This window comes from Acipenser ruthenus, chromosome 47 (genome assembly GCF_902713425.1).
Source record: "Acipenser ruthenus chromosome 47, fAciRut3.2 maternal haplotype, whole genome shotgun sequence".
NCBI lineage: Eukaryota > Metazoa > Chordata > Actinopteri > Acipenseriformes > Acipenseridae > Acipenser > Acipenser ruthenus.
In genome coordinates, this window is record NC_081235.1 from 2,107,873 (window position 1) to 2,125,663 (window position 17,791).

The 17,791-nt window shown below is 48.6% G+C and overlaps 1 protein-coding gene across 2 annotated transcripts in view; it reads left to right on the forward strand.

Annotated features, from left to right (window-relative positions):
* The window catches only part of LOC117401221 (trimeric intracellular cation channel type A-like), a 30,542-nt gene extending 13,643 nt beyond the window's left edge, over window positions 1-16,899 (forward strand). For both annotated transcript variants that reach the window (XM_059014154.1, XM_059014155.1), the window contains exons 2-6: window positions 4,412-4,568; window positions 10,843-11,027; window positions 12,069-12,156; window positions 12,586-12,703; window positions 16,044-16,899. In XM_059014154.1, the coding sequence (XP_058870137.1) occupies window positions 4,412-4,568; window positions 10,843-11,027; window positions 12,069-12,156; window positions 12,586-12,703; window positions 16,044-16,247 (752 nt within the window). In that variant the 3' untranslated portion in view covers window positions 16,248-16,899. The remainder of the gene's footprint in view (window positions 1-4,411; window positions 4,569-10,842; window positions 11,028-12,068; window positions 12,157-12,585; window positions 12,704-16,043) is intronic.
* Window positions 16,900-17,791: the final 892 nt, after the last annotated feature.

Sequence of the window (17,791 nt, forward strand, 5' to 3'; positions counted from 1 at the left end):
CTGCGTGCAATACCTTACACATTTCTCTATTAAATGTAATTTGCCATGTGTCTGCCCAATTCTGAATGCTGACTAGATCATTTTGAATGACCTTTGCTGCTGCAACAGTGTTTGCCACTCCTCCTATTTTTGTCCTATAGTTTGCTTACTATACCAGAATCTAAGTCATTAATGTAGATTAGGAATAGCAGTGGGTCTAATACTGCTCCCTGTGGTACTCCACTGGTTACCTCGCTCCATTTTGAGGTTTCTCCTCTAATCAGTACTTTCTGTTTTCTACATGTTAACCACTCCCTAATCCATGTGCATGCATTTCCTTGAATCCCTACTGCGTTCGAGAATTAATCTTTTATGCAGGACTTTGTCAAAAGCTTTCTGGAAATCTAAATAAACCATGTCATATGCTTTGCAGTTATCCATTGTCGATGTTACATAGGAGTTGTTCATGCAGCTAGCCAGAGACCAGGACCAGAGCACACGTGGAAATGAAGTAGAGACAGAGGGTAGGAAACACTTCTTCACACAGAGAGTGGGGAGGATGGAATGGGGTATCAGGGATTTATCATTGGGAACCTTTAAGACCCGACTTGACAAAGTTCTGGAACCGGATGATCAATGACGGACCGAATGGTTTTCTGAATTCATGCATTTTCTTATGTTCTCAAGCTCTTAGTACAGCTGGGTGGGTATTTAAAAGATTAGTGAAACACAAGTCCTTGTTTGTTCTGTTTGCTAATGGCTGGGCTGTTAGAGATATGCCTGCAGCACACATATACACACTCTCCTATTCAGCAGTTGGGATGGGCACAAGGACAGCTTTTTTACTCCCCTTTTAGGTGTAATTCATTACCTTTTGATCTGAATGCTATTCTTGTTAAGAAAATGTTTAATTTCATAATTAGTGCTAGTTAAAAGCATAGAGTACAAATCAAAGGAGCGTACTATACAGCACTCATTTTAAACAGCACCAGCACTGTTGCAGGAGGCAGCATGAACTGGATACACTGCAATGTTTACAAGAACATGTGTTTTTCTCCTGGCAAACGTTCCCGAGTAAAAGTTGAAGACTAAATTTATTTAGCTAAGAACAAAGAAGAATCAGGGGGGACTTGACAAAGTTCCCCTAATCAATACTTTAATCACAGCACAGGAACCAGGACCAGAGGACACAGTTGCAATTAAGTAGAGACAGATATAGGGAAGGAGACACTTCTTTACACTGAAGGTATGGAATGGGTTACCTAGTCATGGTATTGATGCTGAATCATTGGGATCATTTGCGACTTGACAAAGTTTTGAGATCAATCAGCTACTAGGAAGCGGACGACCGGTGATGGGCTGAATGGCCTTCTCTTGTTCATATTTGCCTTTTTCTCAGTTTGAAAATTCTGCTAGAGTAAATGGAACCCCATACAGAGATCTCCACGAAATGCACAAGGAAATCTATAGTTTATTTCTTTAGAAATCAATAAGAGAAACGTACCTTATTTAATGACAGGTATCCCTTCGCAGTCCTGTGAGTGTCTGTAGTTTTCATGTTCATTTCTCTCCCCAGGGGCGGTGGAGGTATCCCTTCGCAGTCCTGTTAGTGTCTGTAGTTTTCATGTTCATTTCTCTCCCCAGGGGCGGTGGAGGTATCCCTTCGCAGTCCTGTGAGTGTCTGTAGTTTTCATGTTCATTTCTCTCCTCAGGGGCGGTGGAGGTATCCCTTCGCAGTCCTGTGAGTGTCTGTAGTTTTCATGTTCATTTCTCTCCCCAGGGGCGGTGGAGGTATCCCTTCGCAGTCCTGTGAGTGTCTGTAGTTTTCATGTTCATTTCTCTCCCCAGGGGCGGTGGAGGTATCCCTTCGCAGTCCTGTGAGTGTCTGTAGTTTTCATGTTCATTTCTCTCCTCAGGGGCGGTGGAGGTATCCCTTCGCAGTCCTGTGAGTGTCTGTAGTTTTCATGTTCATTTCTCTCCCCAGGGGCGGTGGAGGTATCCCTTCGCAGTCCTGTGAGTGTCTGTAGTTTTCATGTTCATTTCTCTCCTCAGGGGCGGTGGAGGTATCCCTTCGCAGTCCTGTGAGTGTCTGTAGTTTTCATGTTCATTTCTCTCCTCAGGGGCGGTGGAGGTATCCCTTCGCAGTCCTGTGAGTGTCTGTAGTTTTCATGTTCATTTCTCTCCTCAGGGGCGGTGGAGGTATCCCTTCGCAGTCCTGTGAGTGTCTGTAGTTTTCATGTTCATTTCTCTCCTCAGGGGCGGTGGAGGTATCCCTTCGCAGTCCTGTGAGTGTCTGTAGTTTTCATGTTCATTTCTCTCCTCAGGGGCGGTGGAGGTATCCCTTCGCAGTCCTGTGAGTGTCTGTAGTTTTCATGTTCATTTCTCTCCTCAGGGGCGGTGGAGGTATCCCTTCGCAGTCCTGTGAGTGTCTGTAGTTTTCATGTTCATTTCTCTCCCCAGGGGCGGTGGAGGTATCCCTTCGCAGTCCTGTGAGTGTCTGTAGTTTTCATGTTCATTTCTCTCCTCAGGGGCGGTGGAGGTATCCCTTCGCAGTCCTGTGAGTGTCTGTAGTTTTCATGTTCATTTCTCTCCCCAGGGGCGGTGGAGGTATCCCTTCGCAGTCCTGTGAGTGTCTGTAGTTTTCATGTTCATTTCTCTCCTCAGGGGCGGTGGAGGTATCCCTTCGCAGTCCTGTGAGTGTCTGTAGTTTTCATGTTCATTTCTCTCCCCAGGGGCGGTGGAGGCATCCCTTCGCAGTCCTGTGAGTGTCTGTAGTTTTCATGTTCATTTCTCTCCTCAGGGGCGGTGGAGGTATCCCTTCGCAGTCCTGTGAGTGTCTGTAGTTTTCATGTTCATTTCTCTCCTCAGGGGCGGTGGAGGTATCCCTTCGCAGTCCTGTGAGTGTCTGTAGTTTTCATGTTCATTTCTCTCCCCAGGGGCGGTGGAGGTATCCCTTCGCAGTCCTGTGAGTGTCTGTAGTTTTCATGTTCATTTTTCCCCCCAGGGGCGGTGGAGGTATCCCTTCGCAGTCCTGTGAGTGTCTGTAGTTTTCATGTTCATTTCTCTCCCCAGGGGCGGTGGAGGTATCCCTTCGCAGTCCTGTGAGTGTCTGTAGTTTTCATGTTCATTTCTCTCCTCAGGGGCGGTGGAGGTATCCCTTCGCAGTCCTGTGAGTGTCTGTAGTTTTCATGTTCATTTCTCTCCCCAGGGGCGGTGGAGGTATCCCTTCGCAGTCCTGTGAGTGTCTGTAGTTTTCATGTTCATTTTTCCCCCCAGGGGCGGTGGAGGTATCCCTTCGCAGTCCTGTGAGTGTCTGTAGTTTTCATGTTCATTTCTCTCCCCAGGGGTGGTGGAGGTATCCCTTCGCAGTCCTGTGAGTGTCTGTAGTTTTCATGTTCATTTCTCTCCTCAGGGGCGGTGGAGGTATCCCTTCTCAGTCCTGTGAGTGTCTGTAGTTTTCATGTTCATTTCTCTCCTCAGGGGCGGTGGAGGTATCCCTTCGCAGTCCTGTTAGTGTCTGTAGTTTTCATGTTCATTTCTCTCCCCAGGGGCGGTGGAGGCATCCCTTCGCAGTCCTGTGAGTGTCTGTAGTTTTCATGTTCATTTCTCTCCTCAGGGGCGGTGGAGGTATCCCTTCGCAGTCCTGTGAGTGTCTGTAGTTTTCATGTTCATTTCTCTCCTCAGGGGCGGTGGAGGTATCCCTTCGCAGTCCTGTGAGTGTCTGTAGTTTTCATGTTCATTTCTCTCCCCAGGGGCGGTGGAGGTATCCCTTCGCAGTCCTGTGAGTGTCTGTAGTTTTCATGTTCATTTTTCCCCCCAGGGGCGGTGGAGGTATCCCTTCGCAGTCCTGTGAGTGTCTGTAGTTTTCATGTTCATTTCTCTCCCCAGGGGCGGTGGAGGTATCCCTTCGCAGTCCTGTGAGTGTCTGTAGTTTTCATGTTCATTTCTCTCCTCAGGGGCGGTGGAGGTATCCCTTCGCAGTCCTGTGAGTGTCTGTAGTTTTCATGTTCATTTCTCTCCCCAGGGGCGGTGGAGGTATCCCTTCGCAGTCCTGTGAGTGTCTGTAGTTTTCATGTTCATTTTTCCCCCCAGGGGCGGTGGAGGTATCCCTTCGCAGTCCTGTGAGTGTCTGTAGTTTTCATGTTCATTTCTCTCCCCAGGGGTGGTGGAGGTATCCCTTCGCAGTCCTGTGAGTGTCTGTAGTTTTCATGTTCATTTCTCTCCTCAGGGGCGGTGGAGGTATCCCTTCTCAGTCCTGTGAGTGTCTGTAGTTTTCATGTTCATTTCTCTCCTCAGGGGCGGTGGAGGTATCCCTTCGCAGTCCTGTTAGTGTCTGTAGTTTTCATGTTCATTTCTCTCCCCAGGGGCGGTGGAGGTATCCCTTCGCAGTCCTGTGAGTGTCTGTAGTTTTCATGTTCATTTCTCTCCCCAGGGGCGGTGGAGGTATCCCGTCGCAGCCCCGTCGCCTCCTGGTTCTGTGCCATGCTTTACTGCTTTGCAAGTTACGTTCTTGCTGATGTTCTGCTGGGAAATTCTCCCATCGACTACTTCAACAACAACTCCCATGTGCTGCTGGCCTCTGCTGTGTGGTGAGTACAGGCAGCCTTCCACAGTAATGTATGAGAGGTGAGTACAGGCAGTCTTCCACAGTAATGTATGAGAGGTGAGTACAGGCAGTCTTCCACAGTAATGTATGAGAGGTGAGTACAGGCAGTCTTCCACAGTAATGTATGAGAGGTGAGTACAGGCAGTCTTCCACAGTAATGTATGAGAGGTGAGTACAGGCAGTCTTCCACAGTAATGTATGAGAGGTGAGTACAGGCAGTCTTCCACAGTAATGTATGAGAGGTTCTCCTTGCTGTTGAAACAGCCCCGGAGTTGAGCCCGGCTGGTTTAGGCTGATCAATGAAGCCCTTGTCTAGCCGGCTGAAGTTCAGTAATGGCACTGAACAAGTCCAGGGAACACATAGCTACCTATTGTTGCTTTTCTTAGCATTAGCACTGGCAGTTGTGGTAGAGTAGGGGGAGGAGAGAGGAAGATGTAGTCCTTGGAGGTTTGGTGCAAGACTACATCCCCCAGAATGCCACGGGAGTGAGCCAGAATGAGTTTCACCTGGCTCTAATGAAATGAGGGACACCTGCCTGTGATTAAACAGACAGGTATAAAAGAAAGGTTACAAATGTTTGTTGAAGGCTGAGACCAATGTTGAGACCTGTGTGGTCGGAAAAGGTACTGTTTTGTATTGTATTGTATTGTATTGTATTGTATTGTATTGTATTGTATTGTTTTGTGTGTGTATTGTATTGTTTTGTATTGCATTGCATTGCATTGTATTGTTTTGTATTGTATTGTATTGTATTGTATTGTTTTGTGTGTGTATTGTTGAACCGGTCAATGGCTTAGCTGTCCGGTATAGTTAGAAATGAAGAGACGTTTATTTTCACACTCCTGGAAGTTTAAACTGCAAGTTCTTGTGTCTGGGTCTGCTGATCAGGGGTACAAAACAGCCGAAGCAGAGAGGGACACAAGGACTTCATCTTCCTCTCTCCTCCCCCTACTCTGCCACACAGTGTCTTAAAGTATATCTAGATAACAAAATAATTATAGTAAATCGTATCTATGTACTACCATACAGCTCACATTTTCCTATATGAAAGAACTGTGTTGAACATGTTTGATTTTTAAGGGTATTTTGTATAGCACTTTTAAACAATAAGCTGCTGAACAGATCCTCGACTCTTCCATGCTGCACGTCCCGTTGAAGGAACGCGAGATCTACACAGAGTCCTTGTAGAACATAAGAAGAACATAAGACAGTTTACAAACGAGAGGAGGCCATTCGGCCCATCTTGCTCGTTTGATTGTTACTAGCTTATTGATCCCAGAATCTCATCAAGCAGCTTCTTGAAGGATCCCAGGGTGTCAGCTTGTGACAGTCTGGCTCGCAGTGGTGATGTGGATGACGTCACGGACCAGGAAGTAACTCAAACCAAACAGTGGATGGGCGGTTGAAGCTGAGTGTTAGTGCACTCAGCGTATTTAATAAACAAAATATTAAACAAATTAACACAACACAAAACAAAAGGGCACAAGGGCCAAACGAATGAACAAACAAACAAGTAAGTGATGTGCTGGGAAATCCAGCACGTCTTAGCAATTGTTTTGTTAATGTTGCTTTTTCTCTCTCCGCTCTCCCGTACTCTCCTCTACACTCTCAACCCCGAGTGCAGAGTGCTGCTGGTTTATATACTCTGGCCGAGGGATTAACTAGTTGGTAATTATCTTATTATCCCTCGGCCAGAGTCTGCACGCGTTTGGTAAGGATGCATGACTGTCAGCTAGTTAAATAATCAGTAGCTGATCAGCCATGCATCCTCACGGGGTTTTTAAATATAATAACAAAAGACGCGGCGCTTTTACCCGCGCCGCAAACAAAAATACAAATAATAATAAATAGGGGCGGGACACTCCGCCACACATGCCCCCCCTTGTGCGCAGCACACATGGCCTTTTCGGCCACCTCCCCCCTTAGTCCCCAAAGTCCCGGTCAGCAGTCCCGGCGCAGGAACAGGGGCAGCAACGGGCCAAAGGTGGCGGCCACGGTGGGATGTCCTCCTCCCACCCAAACAGCCGTAGTGTTCCAATGGCCCGCGCACCGGCCAGCTCCTCTGGCCAAAAAATTTTTGGGGGTGGTCTCCAGACCTGCCCCCCCTTCTTCATGGCCGACAGCTCCCCTCCGTGGGGCTCTGGCCACCCTTTCTCCTGCAGCGAAATTGCTGCGGGGGAAGCTGGTCTCCTGACCTCCCCCCCCTTCTTCATGGCTGACAGCTGCCCTTCACGGGGCTCCAGCCACAGTATTTCCTGCCGCGAAAGTGCGGCTGGGGAAGCTGGTCTCCTGACCTCCCCCCCCTTTTCCATGGCTGGCAGCTCCCCTTCGTGGGGCTCTGACCACATGATCTCCGGCCGCGAAAGTGCGGCTGGGGAAGCTGGTCTCCTGACCTCCCCCCCTTTCTTCATGGCCGGCAGCTCCCCTCCGTGGGGCTCCGACCACAGTGTAGTGACCCCAGGCGAAGCAGGATCCCTGGCGACCCCAGGCAAAGCAGGATCCCTGGCGACCCCAGGCGAAGCAGGATCCCTGGCGACCCCAGGCGAAGCAGGATCCCTGGCGACCCCAGGCGATGTGGAACAGGCAGCCCCAGGCGATGCGAGGCAGGCATCCCTGGGTGGTGCGAGGCAGGGCAGGAGCAGTCCTTCCCATGACGGTGGATGTGGAACCAGCAGGTATTCACCCTCTGCTGGTGGAGGTGGGAGGGGAAAGCAGTCCTCCCACAGCGGCTGAGACGGAACCAGCAGGTATTCACCCTCTGCTGGTGGAGCTGGGAGTGGCAAGCAGTCCTCCCACGGCGGCTGAGGCGGAACCAGCAGGTATTCATCCTCTGCTGGTGGAGGTGGGAGGGGCAAGCAGTCCTCCCACGACGGTTGAGGCAGAACCAGCAGGCATTCATCCTCTGCTGGTGGAGGTGGGAGGGGCAAGCAGTCCTCCCACGACGGTGGAGGCGGAACCAGCAGGCATTCACCCTCTGCTGGTGGAGGTGGGAGGGGCAAGCAGTCCTCCCACGACGGTGGATGTGGAACCAGCAGGCATTCACCCTCTGCTGGTGGAGGTGGCGGAGGCAGAGGCAGCTCTTGCTGCTCTGCTCCTGGTGATGGTGGAGACAGAAGCAGCTCCTGCTGCCCTGCTCCTGGTGGTGGTGGAGGCAGAGGCGATGGGGCGGATGCTGGCCACTCAGAGGGAGGCTGTGGCGGTTCTGGCTCCCTCTGCTGTGGCGGCTGGGCTGGTGTGTGCCGTGCTCCCTTCAGCAGCATAAATAGAGGCTGCTGGGGAACATCAGCATCCTGCCCTTCTCCCCCCCAGAAAAATTCAGGGGGTTGAGCCTGTAACTCCTCCCCTTCTGGCTCTTGGGACTGCAGCTTGGGTCCTAAGGCTGTGGAAGCGCAGACTTCCACCTCTTGGGCTATGGACGCACCGACTCCCCCCTCTTTGGGCTGTGGACGCACCGACTCCTCCCTCTTGGGCTGTGGACGCACCGACTCCTCCCTCTTGGGCTGTGGACGCACCGACTCCTCCCTCTTGGGCTGTGGACGCACCGACTCCCCCCTCTTGGGCGTAGGACGTTCGGGCTCCTCCCACTCGGCCGTAGGACGTTCGGGCTCCTCCCACTCGGGCGTAGGACGTTCGGGCTCCTCCCACTCGGGCGTAGGACGTTCGGGCTCCTCCCACTCGGGCGTAGGACGTTCGGGCTCCTCCCACTCGGGCGTAGGACGTTCGGGCTCCTCCCACTCGGGCGTAGGACGTTCGGGCTCCTCCCCAGGCTGTGGAGGCGAAACCAGCAGGCATTCTCCCTCTGATGCTGGAGACGGTAGCGATGGCTCCTCTCCCTCTGATGCTGGAGATGGCAGCGATGGCTCCTCTCCCTCTGATGCTGGAGACGGTAGCGATGGCTCCTCTCCCTCTGATGCTGGAGACGGTAGCGATGGCTCCTCTCCCTCTGATGCTGGAGACGGCAGCGATGGCTCCTCTCCCTCTGGCGCTGGAGACGGCAGCGATGGCTCCTCTCCCTCTGGCGCTGGAGACGGCAGCGATGGCTCCTCTCCCTCTGGCGCTGGAGACGGCAGCGATGGCTCCTCTCCCTCTGGCGCTGGAGACGGCAGCGATGGCTCCTCTCCCTCTGGCGCTGGAGACGGCAGCGATGGCTCCTCTCCCTCTGGCGCTGGAGACGGCAGCGATGGCTCCTCTCCCTCTGGCGCTGGAGATGGCAGCGATGGCTCCTCTCCCTTTTGTGCTGGAGATGGCAGCAGCAGGGTCTCTCCCATATCCGCAGCCAGGTAGTTGAACACCATGGCTGCGATGTCTGGGAGGGAAGCTGGGTGGTGTTGCTGTTCCCAGGCCTCCCAGCGCTCCCCATCTCTTGCCCACAGGAGGTTGATCACTGCAGGGAGGGCTTCCTCATAATCCCTCCCCGGCTCCACCAGCCAGTCCCAGACTCCCTCAGAGGAGAGTGCATTCGTCCTCTTTGGAGGATGCAGGTCCTCCCTCACTGGACGCTCTGGCTCCTCTTTCTCCTGCCATGGAGGGGGTTGGTCTGGTGCCACGTGCCCAACCTCACCAACCGCGAAGCACCACTCCTCACCCTTCAGGCAGGTGAGGCAGATATCCAGTGTGGCAAGGTAAGGCTGATGTTGCTGCGCCTCCTGCTGCTGTTGTTGCTGCTGCTGCTGCTTTCTCCTCCGGCTACTTTTCCCCATTTTTAATTTGAAAAAAAAAAACGAACAAACAAAAAAAAACGCACTTTTCAATCCTGGTCCGGCTGTTGGAGGCGTTGTTTGTCCCACGCAGGACACCATATGTGACAGTCTGGCTCGCAGTGGTGATGTGGATGACGTCGCGGACCAGGAAGTAACTCAAACCAAACAGTGGATGGGCGGTTGAAGCTGAGTGTTAGTGCACTCAGCGTATTTAATAAACAAAATATTAAACAAATTAACACAACACAAAACAAAAGGGCACAAGGGCCAAACGAATGAACAAACAAACAAGTAAGTGATGTGCTGGGAAATCCAGCACGTCTTAGCAATTGTTTTGTTAATGTTGCTTTTTCTCTCTCCGCTCTCCCGTACTCTCCTCTACACTCTCAACCCCGAGTGCAGAGTGCTGCTGGTTTATATACTCTGGCCGAGGGATTAACTAGTTGGTAATTATCTTATTATCCCTCGGCCAGAGTCTGCACGCGTTTGGTAAGGATGCATGACTGTCAGCTAGTTAAATAATCAGTAGCTGATCAGCCATGCATCCTCACGGGGTTTTTAAATATAATAACAAAAGACGCGGCGCTTTTACCCGCGCCGCAAACAAAAATACAAATAATAATAAATAGGGGCGGGACACTCCGCCACACAGCTGTAGGAAAATTATTTTGAACTTCTCATTTTTTGAGACAGTGGCTAGTCCTGAGTGCATTTTCTTTAAATCTATATTTCTCTGGAAAAAAAAAATCCAAAACATTTTAAATGCTATTTTTTTTTCATTAAAAGAAAACCTGGCAGCTTTATGCATTGGCTCGCATGTGAGTACCAATCACTGCTCTTCCTGTGACTGAAGTGTTTTCAGTGTTGATCTGATTCCTTCATGTGACTTTATGAAGCGTAGCATTGACGTATCTGCAAGGAGCATTTGGTAAATATTCTTCACTAACAGCTTCAAATAATGAAGTTAAAATAATGTGTGTGGGGCTCCCGAGTGGCGCATCCAGTAAAGGCGCTCCGCGTGGAGTGCAGGATGCTCCCTATAGCCTGGTGGTCGCCGGTTCAAGTCCAGGCTTTTCCACTGCCGACTGTAGACGGGAGTTCCCAGGGGACGGCACACAATTGGCCAAGCGCTGCCCGGGGGGGGCTTAGGTCGGCCAGGGTGTCCTCGGCTCCCTGCACACCAGCAACCTCTGTAGACTGGCCGGTCGCCTGCGGGCTTTCCTGTAAGCTGCCCAGAGGGTTGGCTGCATGGCGGGCCTGCAGAGTGAAAAGAAATGGTCGGCTGACTGCACACGCTTCGGAGGACCGCGTATGTTCGTCTTCGCCGCTCCCGAGTCAGTGCAGGGGTGGTAGCGGTGAGCTGAGCCTAAAATACATTTGGATATTTCAAATTGGGAGAAAAACAGGGTAAAATCAATTGGTGACTGCTAAATTATTTTAAATCAATCAATAAATAAAATAATGTGTATATTTTTCATATTCAAAAATCTGGTACCTAAGAATTGATGGAAATTGATGGAAATTTTTCTGAGTCGAGGGTTTTTCTTCTTCGAAAGGTACCTCATCTTCTTCTGCCCTCTGAACCTGTTCTACAAGTGCGTGGCCTTCCTGCCCGTCAAGCTGATCCTGGTGGCCATGAAGGAAGTGGTGCGCGTGCGCAAGATAGCAGCCGGAATCCACCACGCCCACCATGCCTACCACAACGGCTGGGTCATCATGGTACTCACAGGATGGGTCAAAGGTGAGGTACTGGCTCTCTGGGTACATCCAGCCAGGGGTCAGTGTTGGGAGTAACACATTATGGAAGAAGTTACTGTACTGTGATTACATTTTTCAGTAACTTGTAACTGTAATGGTTCCTTTTTCAGACAGGTAATGAAATGCAATAACAGATTACATTTTATGAGAAAAAATAACATTGTTACTTTAGTTACAAAAATAATGTGGCTAATGCATAACATGTAAATCAGAAACACATCAGCAGTGCAAGTCAACCCTTACATGTCACATGAGCGCACTTTTCATATCATCTTGCTAGAAAATAGTGCCTGTGTAGAAGATATGTATGCAGAAATACATATCACTAAATAGACAAAATGGTTATCTAGTCTTTGGAAAAGAAGGTACAATTAAATTAATTAATTACATCCAGTTCATTGTTTACTTATCATGCATCCTATCTGGCCACATCAGATTTTTAGTTCCATGTGAATCATGCTTAAGTTACTGTAACTAGTTACAAAGCTATCAAGGGCATTCAGTTTTGCATCACTAGAATTTAGGATTGAGATATTTTATTTAACATCATGTAATCATGGTATGGGATGATAAGTATTCATGAAGGATGCTGGTATGGGATGATAAGTATTCATGAAGGAGGCTGGTATGGGATGATAAGTATTCATGAAAGAGGCTGGTATGGGATGATGATAAGTATTCATGAAGGAGGCTGGTATGGGATGATGATAAGTATTCATGAAGGAGGCTGGTATGGGATGATGATAAGTATTCATGAAGGAGGCTGGTATGGGATGATGATAAGTATTCATGAAGGAGGCTGGTATGGGATGATAAGTATTCATGAAGGAGGCTGGTATGGGATGATGATAAGTATTCATGAAGGAGGCTGGTATGGGATGATGATAAGTATTCATGAAGGAGGCTGGTATGGGATGATGATAAGTATTCATGAAGGAGGCTGGTATGGGATGATAAGTATTCATGAAGGAGGCTGGTATGGAATGATAAGTATTCCCCTATACCCTTTCTTTTATCCTGACAGGTTCTGGGGTGGCTCTGATGGCTAACTTTGAGCAGCTCTTACGAGGGGTCTGGAAACCAGAGACCAATGAGATTATGAACATGTCATTGTGAGTATGGCTTCCCTGTCTTTGTAATAAACAGCTTTCCATGTACAGTACTTCAGATGGTAGTCCCTGAGGAGCCATGTTAGTATTGATAGGTTTGAGGCATGGAGACTGAACTGCTCCCTCTCCCCCTAAGAGAAAGGGTGCTCCCTCCAGTCCAGGGCAGGCTTGAGGCATGGAGACAGAAATGCTCCATCCCTCGCCCCCTAAGAGAAAGGGTGCTCCCTCCAGTCCAGGGCAGGCTTGAGGCATGGAGACAGAAATTATCCATCCCTCGCCCCCTAAGAGAAAGGGTGCTCCCTCCAGTCCAGGGCAGGCTTGAGGCATGGAGACTGAAATGCTCCATCCCTCGCCCGCTAAGAGAAAGGGTGCTCCATCCAGTCCAGTAATTTGTGTAATGTCTTCTGTTCTTGTCTCTCTTCTTCCCTCCAGCCCCACTAAGGCCAGCCTGTACGGTGCCATTGTGTTCACTCTGCAGCAGACACACTGGCTGCCTGTCTCCAAGAACACCCTCATCCTCCTCTTCACTCTCTTCATGGCAGCTTCAAAGGTACCGGCTTTTCTGTTCTTTCTGTTCCCCTCCATGCATTTGGGTATAATCCGATACCAAAATGTTGTATGAAATTGATGTGCATCTGTGGTGGTTTAGCATTGCCTCCTCATGAGGATGTACTCAGTGGAGGGCTGCAGGAATCTGTGATAATTTAGCATTGCCTCCTCGTGGGGATGTACTCAGTGGAGGGCTGCAGGGATCTGTGCTGGTTTAGCATTGCCTCCTCATGAGGATGTACTCAGTGGAGGGCTGCAGGGATCTGTGCTGGTTTAGCATTGCCTCCTCGTGGGGATGTACTCAGTGGAGGGCTGCAGGGATCTGTGGTGGTTTAGCATTGCCTCCTCATGAGGATGTACTCAGTGGAGGGCTGCAGGGATCTGTGGTGGTTTAGCATTGCCTCCTCATGAGGATGTACTCAGTGGAGGGCTGCAGGGATCTGTGCTGGTTTAGCATTGCCTCCTCATGAGGATGTACTCAGTGGAGGGCTGCAGGGATCTGTGCTGGTTTAGCATTGCCTCCTCATGGGGATGTACTCAGTGGAGGGCTGCAGGAATCTGTGCTGGTTTAGCATTGCCTCCTCGTGGGGATGTACTCAGTGGAGGGCTGCAGGGATCTGTGCTGGTTTAGCATTGCCTCCTCATGAGGATGTACTCAGTGGAGGGCTGCAGGGATCTGTGCTGGTTTAGCATTGCCTCCTCGTGGGGATGTACTCAGTGGAGGGCTGCAGGGATCTGTGCTGGTTTAGCATTGCCTCCTCATGGGGATGTACTCAGTGGAGGGCTGCAGGGATCTGTGCTGGTTTAGCATTGCCTCCTCATGAGGATGTACTCAGTGGAGGGCTGCAGGGATCTGTGCTGGTTTAGCATTGCCTCCTCATGAGGATGTACTCAGTGGAGGGCTGCAGGGATCTGTGCTGGTTTAGCATTGCCTCCTCATGAGGATGTACTCAGTGGAGGGTTGCAGGGATCTGTGGTGGTTTAGCATTGCCTCCTCATGAGGATGTACTCAGTGGAGGGCTGCAGGGATCTGTGGTGGTTTAGCATTGCCTCCTCATGAGGATGTACTCAGTGGAGGGTTGCAGGGATCTGTGGTGGTTTAGCATTGCCTCCTCATGAGGATGTACTCAGTGGAGGGCTGCAGGGATCTGTGCTGGTTTAGCATTGCCTCCTCGTGGGGATGTACTCAGTGGAGGGCTGCAGGGATCTGTGGTGGTTTAGCATTGCCTCCTCATGAGGATGTACTCAGTGGAGGGCTGCAGGGATCTGTGCTGGTTTAGCATTGCCTCCTCGTGGGGATGTACTCAGTGGAGGGCTGCAGGGATCTGTGCTGGTTTAGCATTGCCTCCTCATGGGGATGTACTCAGTGGAGGGCTGCAGGGATCTGTGCTGGTTTAGCATTGCCTCCTCGTGGGGATGTACTCAGTGGAGGGCTGCAGGGATCTGTGCTGGTTTAGCATTGCCTCCTCGTGGGGATGTACTCAGTGGAGGGCTGCAGGGATCTGTGCTGGTTTAGCATTGCCTCCTCGTGGGGATGTACTCAGTGGAGGGCTGCAGGAATCTGTGCTGGTTTAGCATTGCCTCCTCGTGGGGATGTACTCAGTGGAGGGCTGCAGGGATCTGTGCTGGTTTAGCATTGCCTCCTCGTGGGGATGTACTCAGTGGAGGGCTGCAGGAATCTGTGCTGGTTTAGCATTGCCTCCTCGTGGGGATGTACTCAGTGGAGGGCTGCAGGGATTGTTGTAGGACCCTGAGTGTTCCTGATCTACATTAATGACCTAGATCGGGGGATAATTAGCAAGCTTATAAAATGTGCAGACAACACAATGCTTGATACTTATTGGATCATGACATCCAAAGGGATTTAGCCCATAGATTCTGTAAATATTGAACAAAAATCTAAAATAAAGAGAAAACATACCGTAATAGTAATACTAAAACATCTGTTTTAAAACACGTCCAATCAGTTACAAACAACAAATTGAAACAAGGCAAAAAGAAAAAACTACTAAACTAATACTGTTAAAAAATATATTGACCTAACTCTGAGTGTCTCCCCTGGTAAATGACTGCGTGGTGTGCAGGGGGAGTCGTACAGTCAGGAGAATGCAGGGGTCCCCGAGTGTCTCCCTTGGTAAATGACTGCGTGGTGTGCAGGGGGAGTCGTACAGTCAGGAGAATGCAGGGGTCCCCGAGTGTCTCCCCTGGTAAATGACTGCGTGGTGTGCAGTGGGAGTGATAGTCAGGGGAACGCAGTTTCCTGGATGTGCCAAGTTGGCAGTCTGGGTATTCCACAGAGAGCATTGGCTCTAGGCTAGGATGGGGAGGCAAAACCATCAGGGACTGTTTCTCCTCACTGTATTACAGCGGCCCAACTGGCCAGGCACCTGGTGAGCTCAAGCAGACACCCACTCCATAAATAGTAAGTTCTTAAATAGAGAACCAGATCTGATCAAATGCATGATTTTATTAATAAAGAAAATGTAAGTGGCGACCACTAGTGTAGTGGAGCCAGAACTTTTTCTATAGGCAGAACCTTGACTTAAGAATTAACTTAAGAATCTTTACCGATTTTGTTATGAAAATGCTTATATGGTGCCCGACCGCTTCCGTGAGGAAATCAAATTCATCTTTTTGCGCCTTGCCATTGAATAGGCACTAGGAACAGAAAATCAGTGTCCGATTCCCTACATGCCACTTGCTGGTGCACTCCGAATCAGAGTCTCTGCTAACCGTATTTTCAATGTTTGCAGACTCAAGAGTCACACATCTCCCTCACAACTGTCTGATTCAGTCAGTCGTCCTTGTGACGCAATCAAGAGAACGTGAGGACCTTCTTCTATTACAAACTAATACTTTAAGAAGGCTAAAAAATGTTAAGTAAAATGCTGACGAAGAAGCAGCAAAAGTGCATCGACTACGACTGTGAACACAAACACAGCTTTGTTTTGTTTGTTGATTAGCTGTTACTATTCAAAGCTGCTTGTACAAACAAAACACGAGTTCGTAGAATAATTTTTGTTTTAAGAAAATCTATATTTTATTGGCATTCCTGTACTTTCAGATTTAGGACTACACCACTGGTGGCGACTAGTCGACCTATTCAGCTATTTTTTTTTTATCTCAACTAGTAGTCGTTCTCCCCTTTGAGCAATCTGAGTCAGACTAAATAAACTGCTATGGGGCAGACCCTGAGTGTCTCCTCTGGACAGCCTTGGATATGTGTGCACTGATGAAATGTTTTCCCCTGGATAGCCCTGGATGTGTGCGCGCTAATTAAATGCTTCCCTCTGGATGGCCCTGGATGTGTGTGCACTGATAAAATGCTTCCCTCTCCACAGGTTTTCATGACAGCCACACACTCCCACAGCTCCCCCTTCACGCTGGTGGAGTCCATGCTCTGCAAGGTCCTCTTCAGCTCCACAGCTGGTTCCGCTCCCCATGACAGCCATGCAGTCTCCCACGATGCCCCTCCCTCTCCCGCCAAGAGCAAAGAGGAGCTGAACGAGGGAGCGCGCAAGAGGAAGGCAAAGAAAGCAGAATAAACAAGCCCTGGAATATCACACAGAAACCTCTGTAGGCACAGGGTGAATCGGAATTCAACATTGTTGTTTTGGGTTGTTTCTACTTAAATGCTGACATTATTGAACACCCCCCTGGTGGCCAAACAGTGCATCACAGCGCCTGTCTCCTTTGCATACATCCTCCACGGGCCCTGCAGTTTCTGCAATGCTCTGACAATGTTGTGTAAATTAGGAATCACCCTGTATATATCTTATCATAAAAAAAAATAATAATAAGACACTGTAATGGCTAATTCAAATTGGTATGGTTAGATTTAAACACAATCCCTACAAAATTGTAAACTTTTGATATAAATCAGTCATTTAGAGTTACCTTACTGAGTTGTTTGGTTCTAGTGCCGTTAAATATATAAGTGGTGGTCTTGTCAATAAAATTCTGGAGAAATGTTTTTTAAAAAAATACCTCACTCTTCTGTAATGCTTGAATTTCCCCTGCTGTGCTGTGCCACATCTGCTGCTACCCTGAGTGGGGGAAATCAGTCTGTATCCTACAGCACCATATATGTTTCTAATATACAGTTAAATAAGAATTCTCCCAACAAGTAAAATGCAATAAACCCTTATTTTTCAATGAGCTCCAGTATATGGCGGCTGTGAAACATTTACTAGCAAACCTTTGAATGTGTCCTTATTTAATTATATAATATGCAACATACTTTTTATGTTTAATAAGCACTTCACAGAACAAATTAACCAGCTATGGTACAGTACAGTGCATACATTAACCAGCTATGGTACATACACATTAACCAGCTATGGTACATACACATTAGGCAGCTATTATACATACACATTAAGCAGCTATGGTACATACACATTGACCAGCTATTATACATACACATTAAGCAGCTATTATACATACACATTAGGCAGCTATTATACATACACATTAGGCAGCTATTATACATACACATTAACCAGCTATTATACATACACATTGACCAGCTATTATACATACACATTAACCAGCTATTATACATACACATTAACCAGCTATTATACATACACATTAGGCAGCTATTATACATACACATTGACCAGCTATTATACATACACATTAACCAGCTATTATACATACACATTAACCAGCTATTATACATACACATTAACCAACTATTATACATACACATTGACCAGCTATTATACATACACATTGACCAGCTATTATACATACACATTAAGCAGCTATGGTACAGTACATACACATTTTGTTTTGAATGCATGATCATTCTCTGAGTGGTCCAGTTGCTTTAATATGGAGATTCATTTATTTTTCTCATTAGCTGTACAATTAAGCCCTTTTATATCCATTGGAAGTGCATTCATGGTCACAATTAGCTGACTTTATCAGCAGTAACCAGGAAAAATAAGCTTTAAACACAAGTGTGGATACAACAGAGAGGCACGTTTGCTGTGAAACTCAAAGTACTGCAGGTATCATATACTGAGTCATATCTCAGGTAGGACCATCTGCTACAAACACACTTTTGATGAGCTATTTTAAT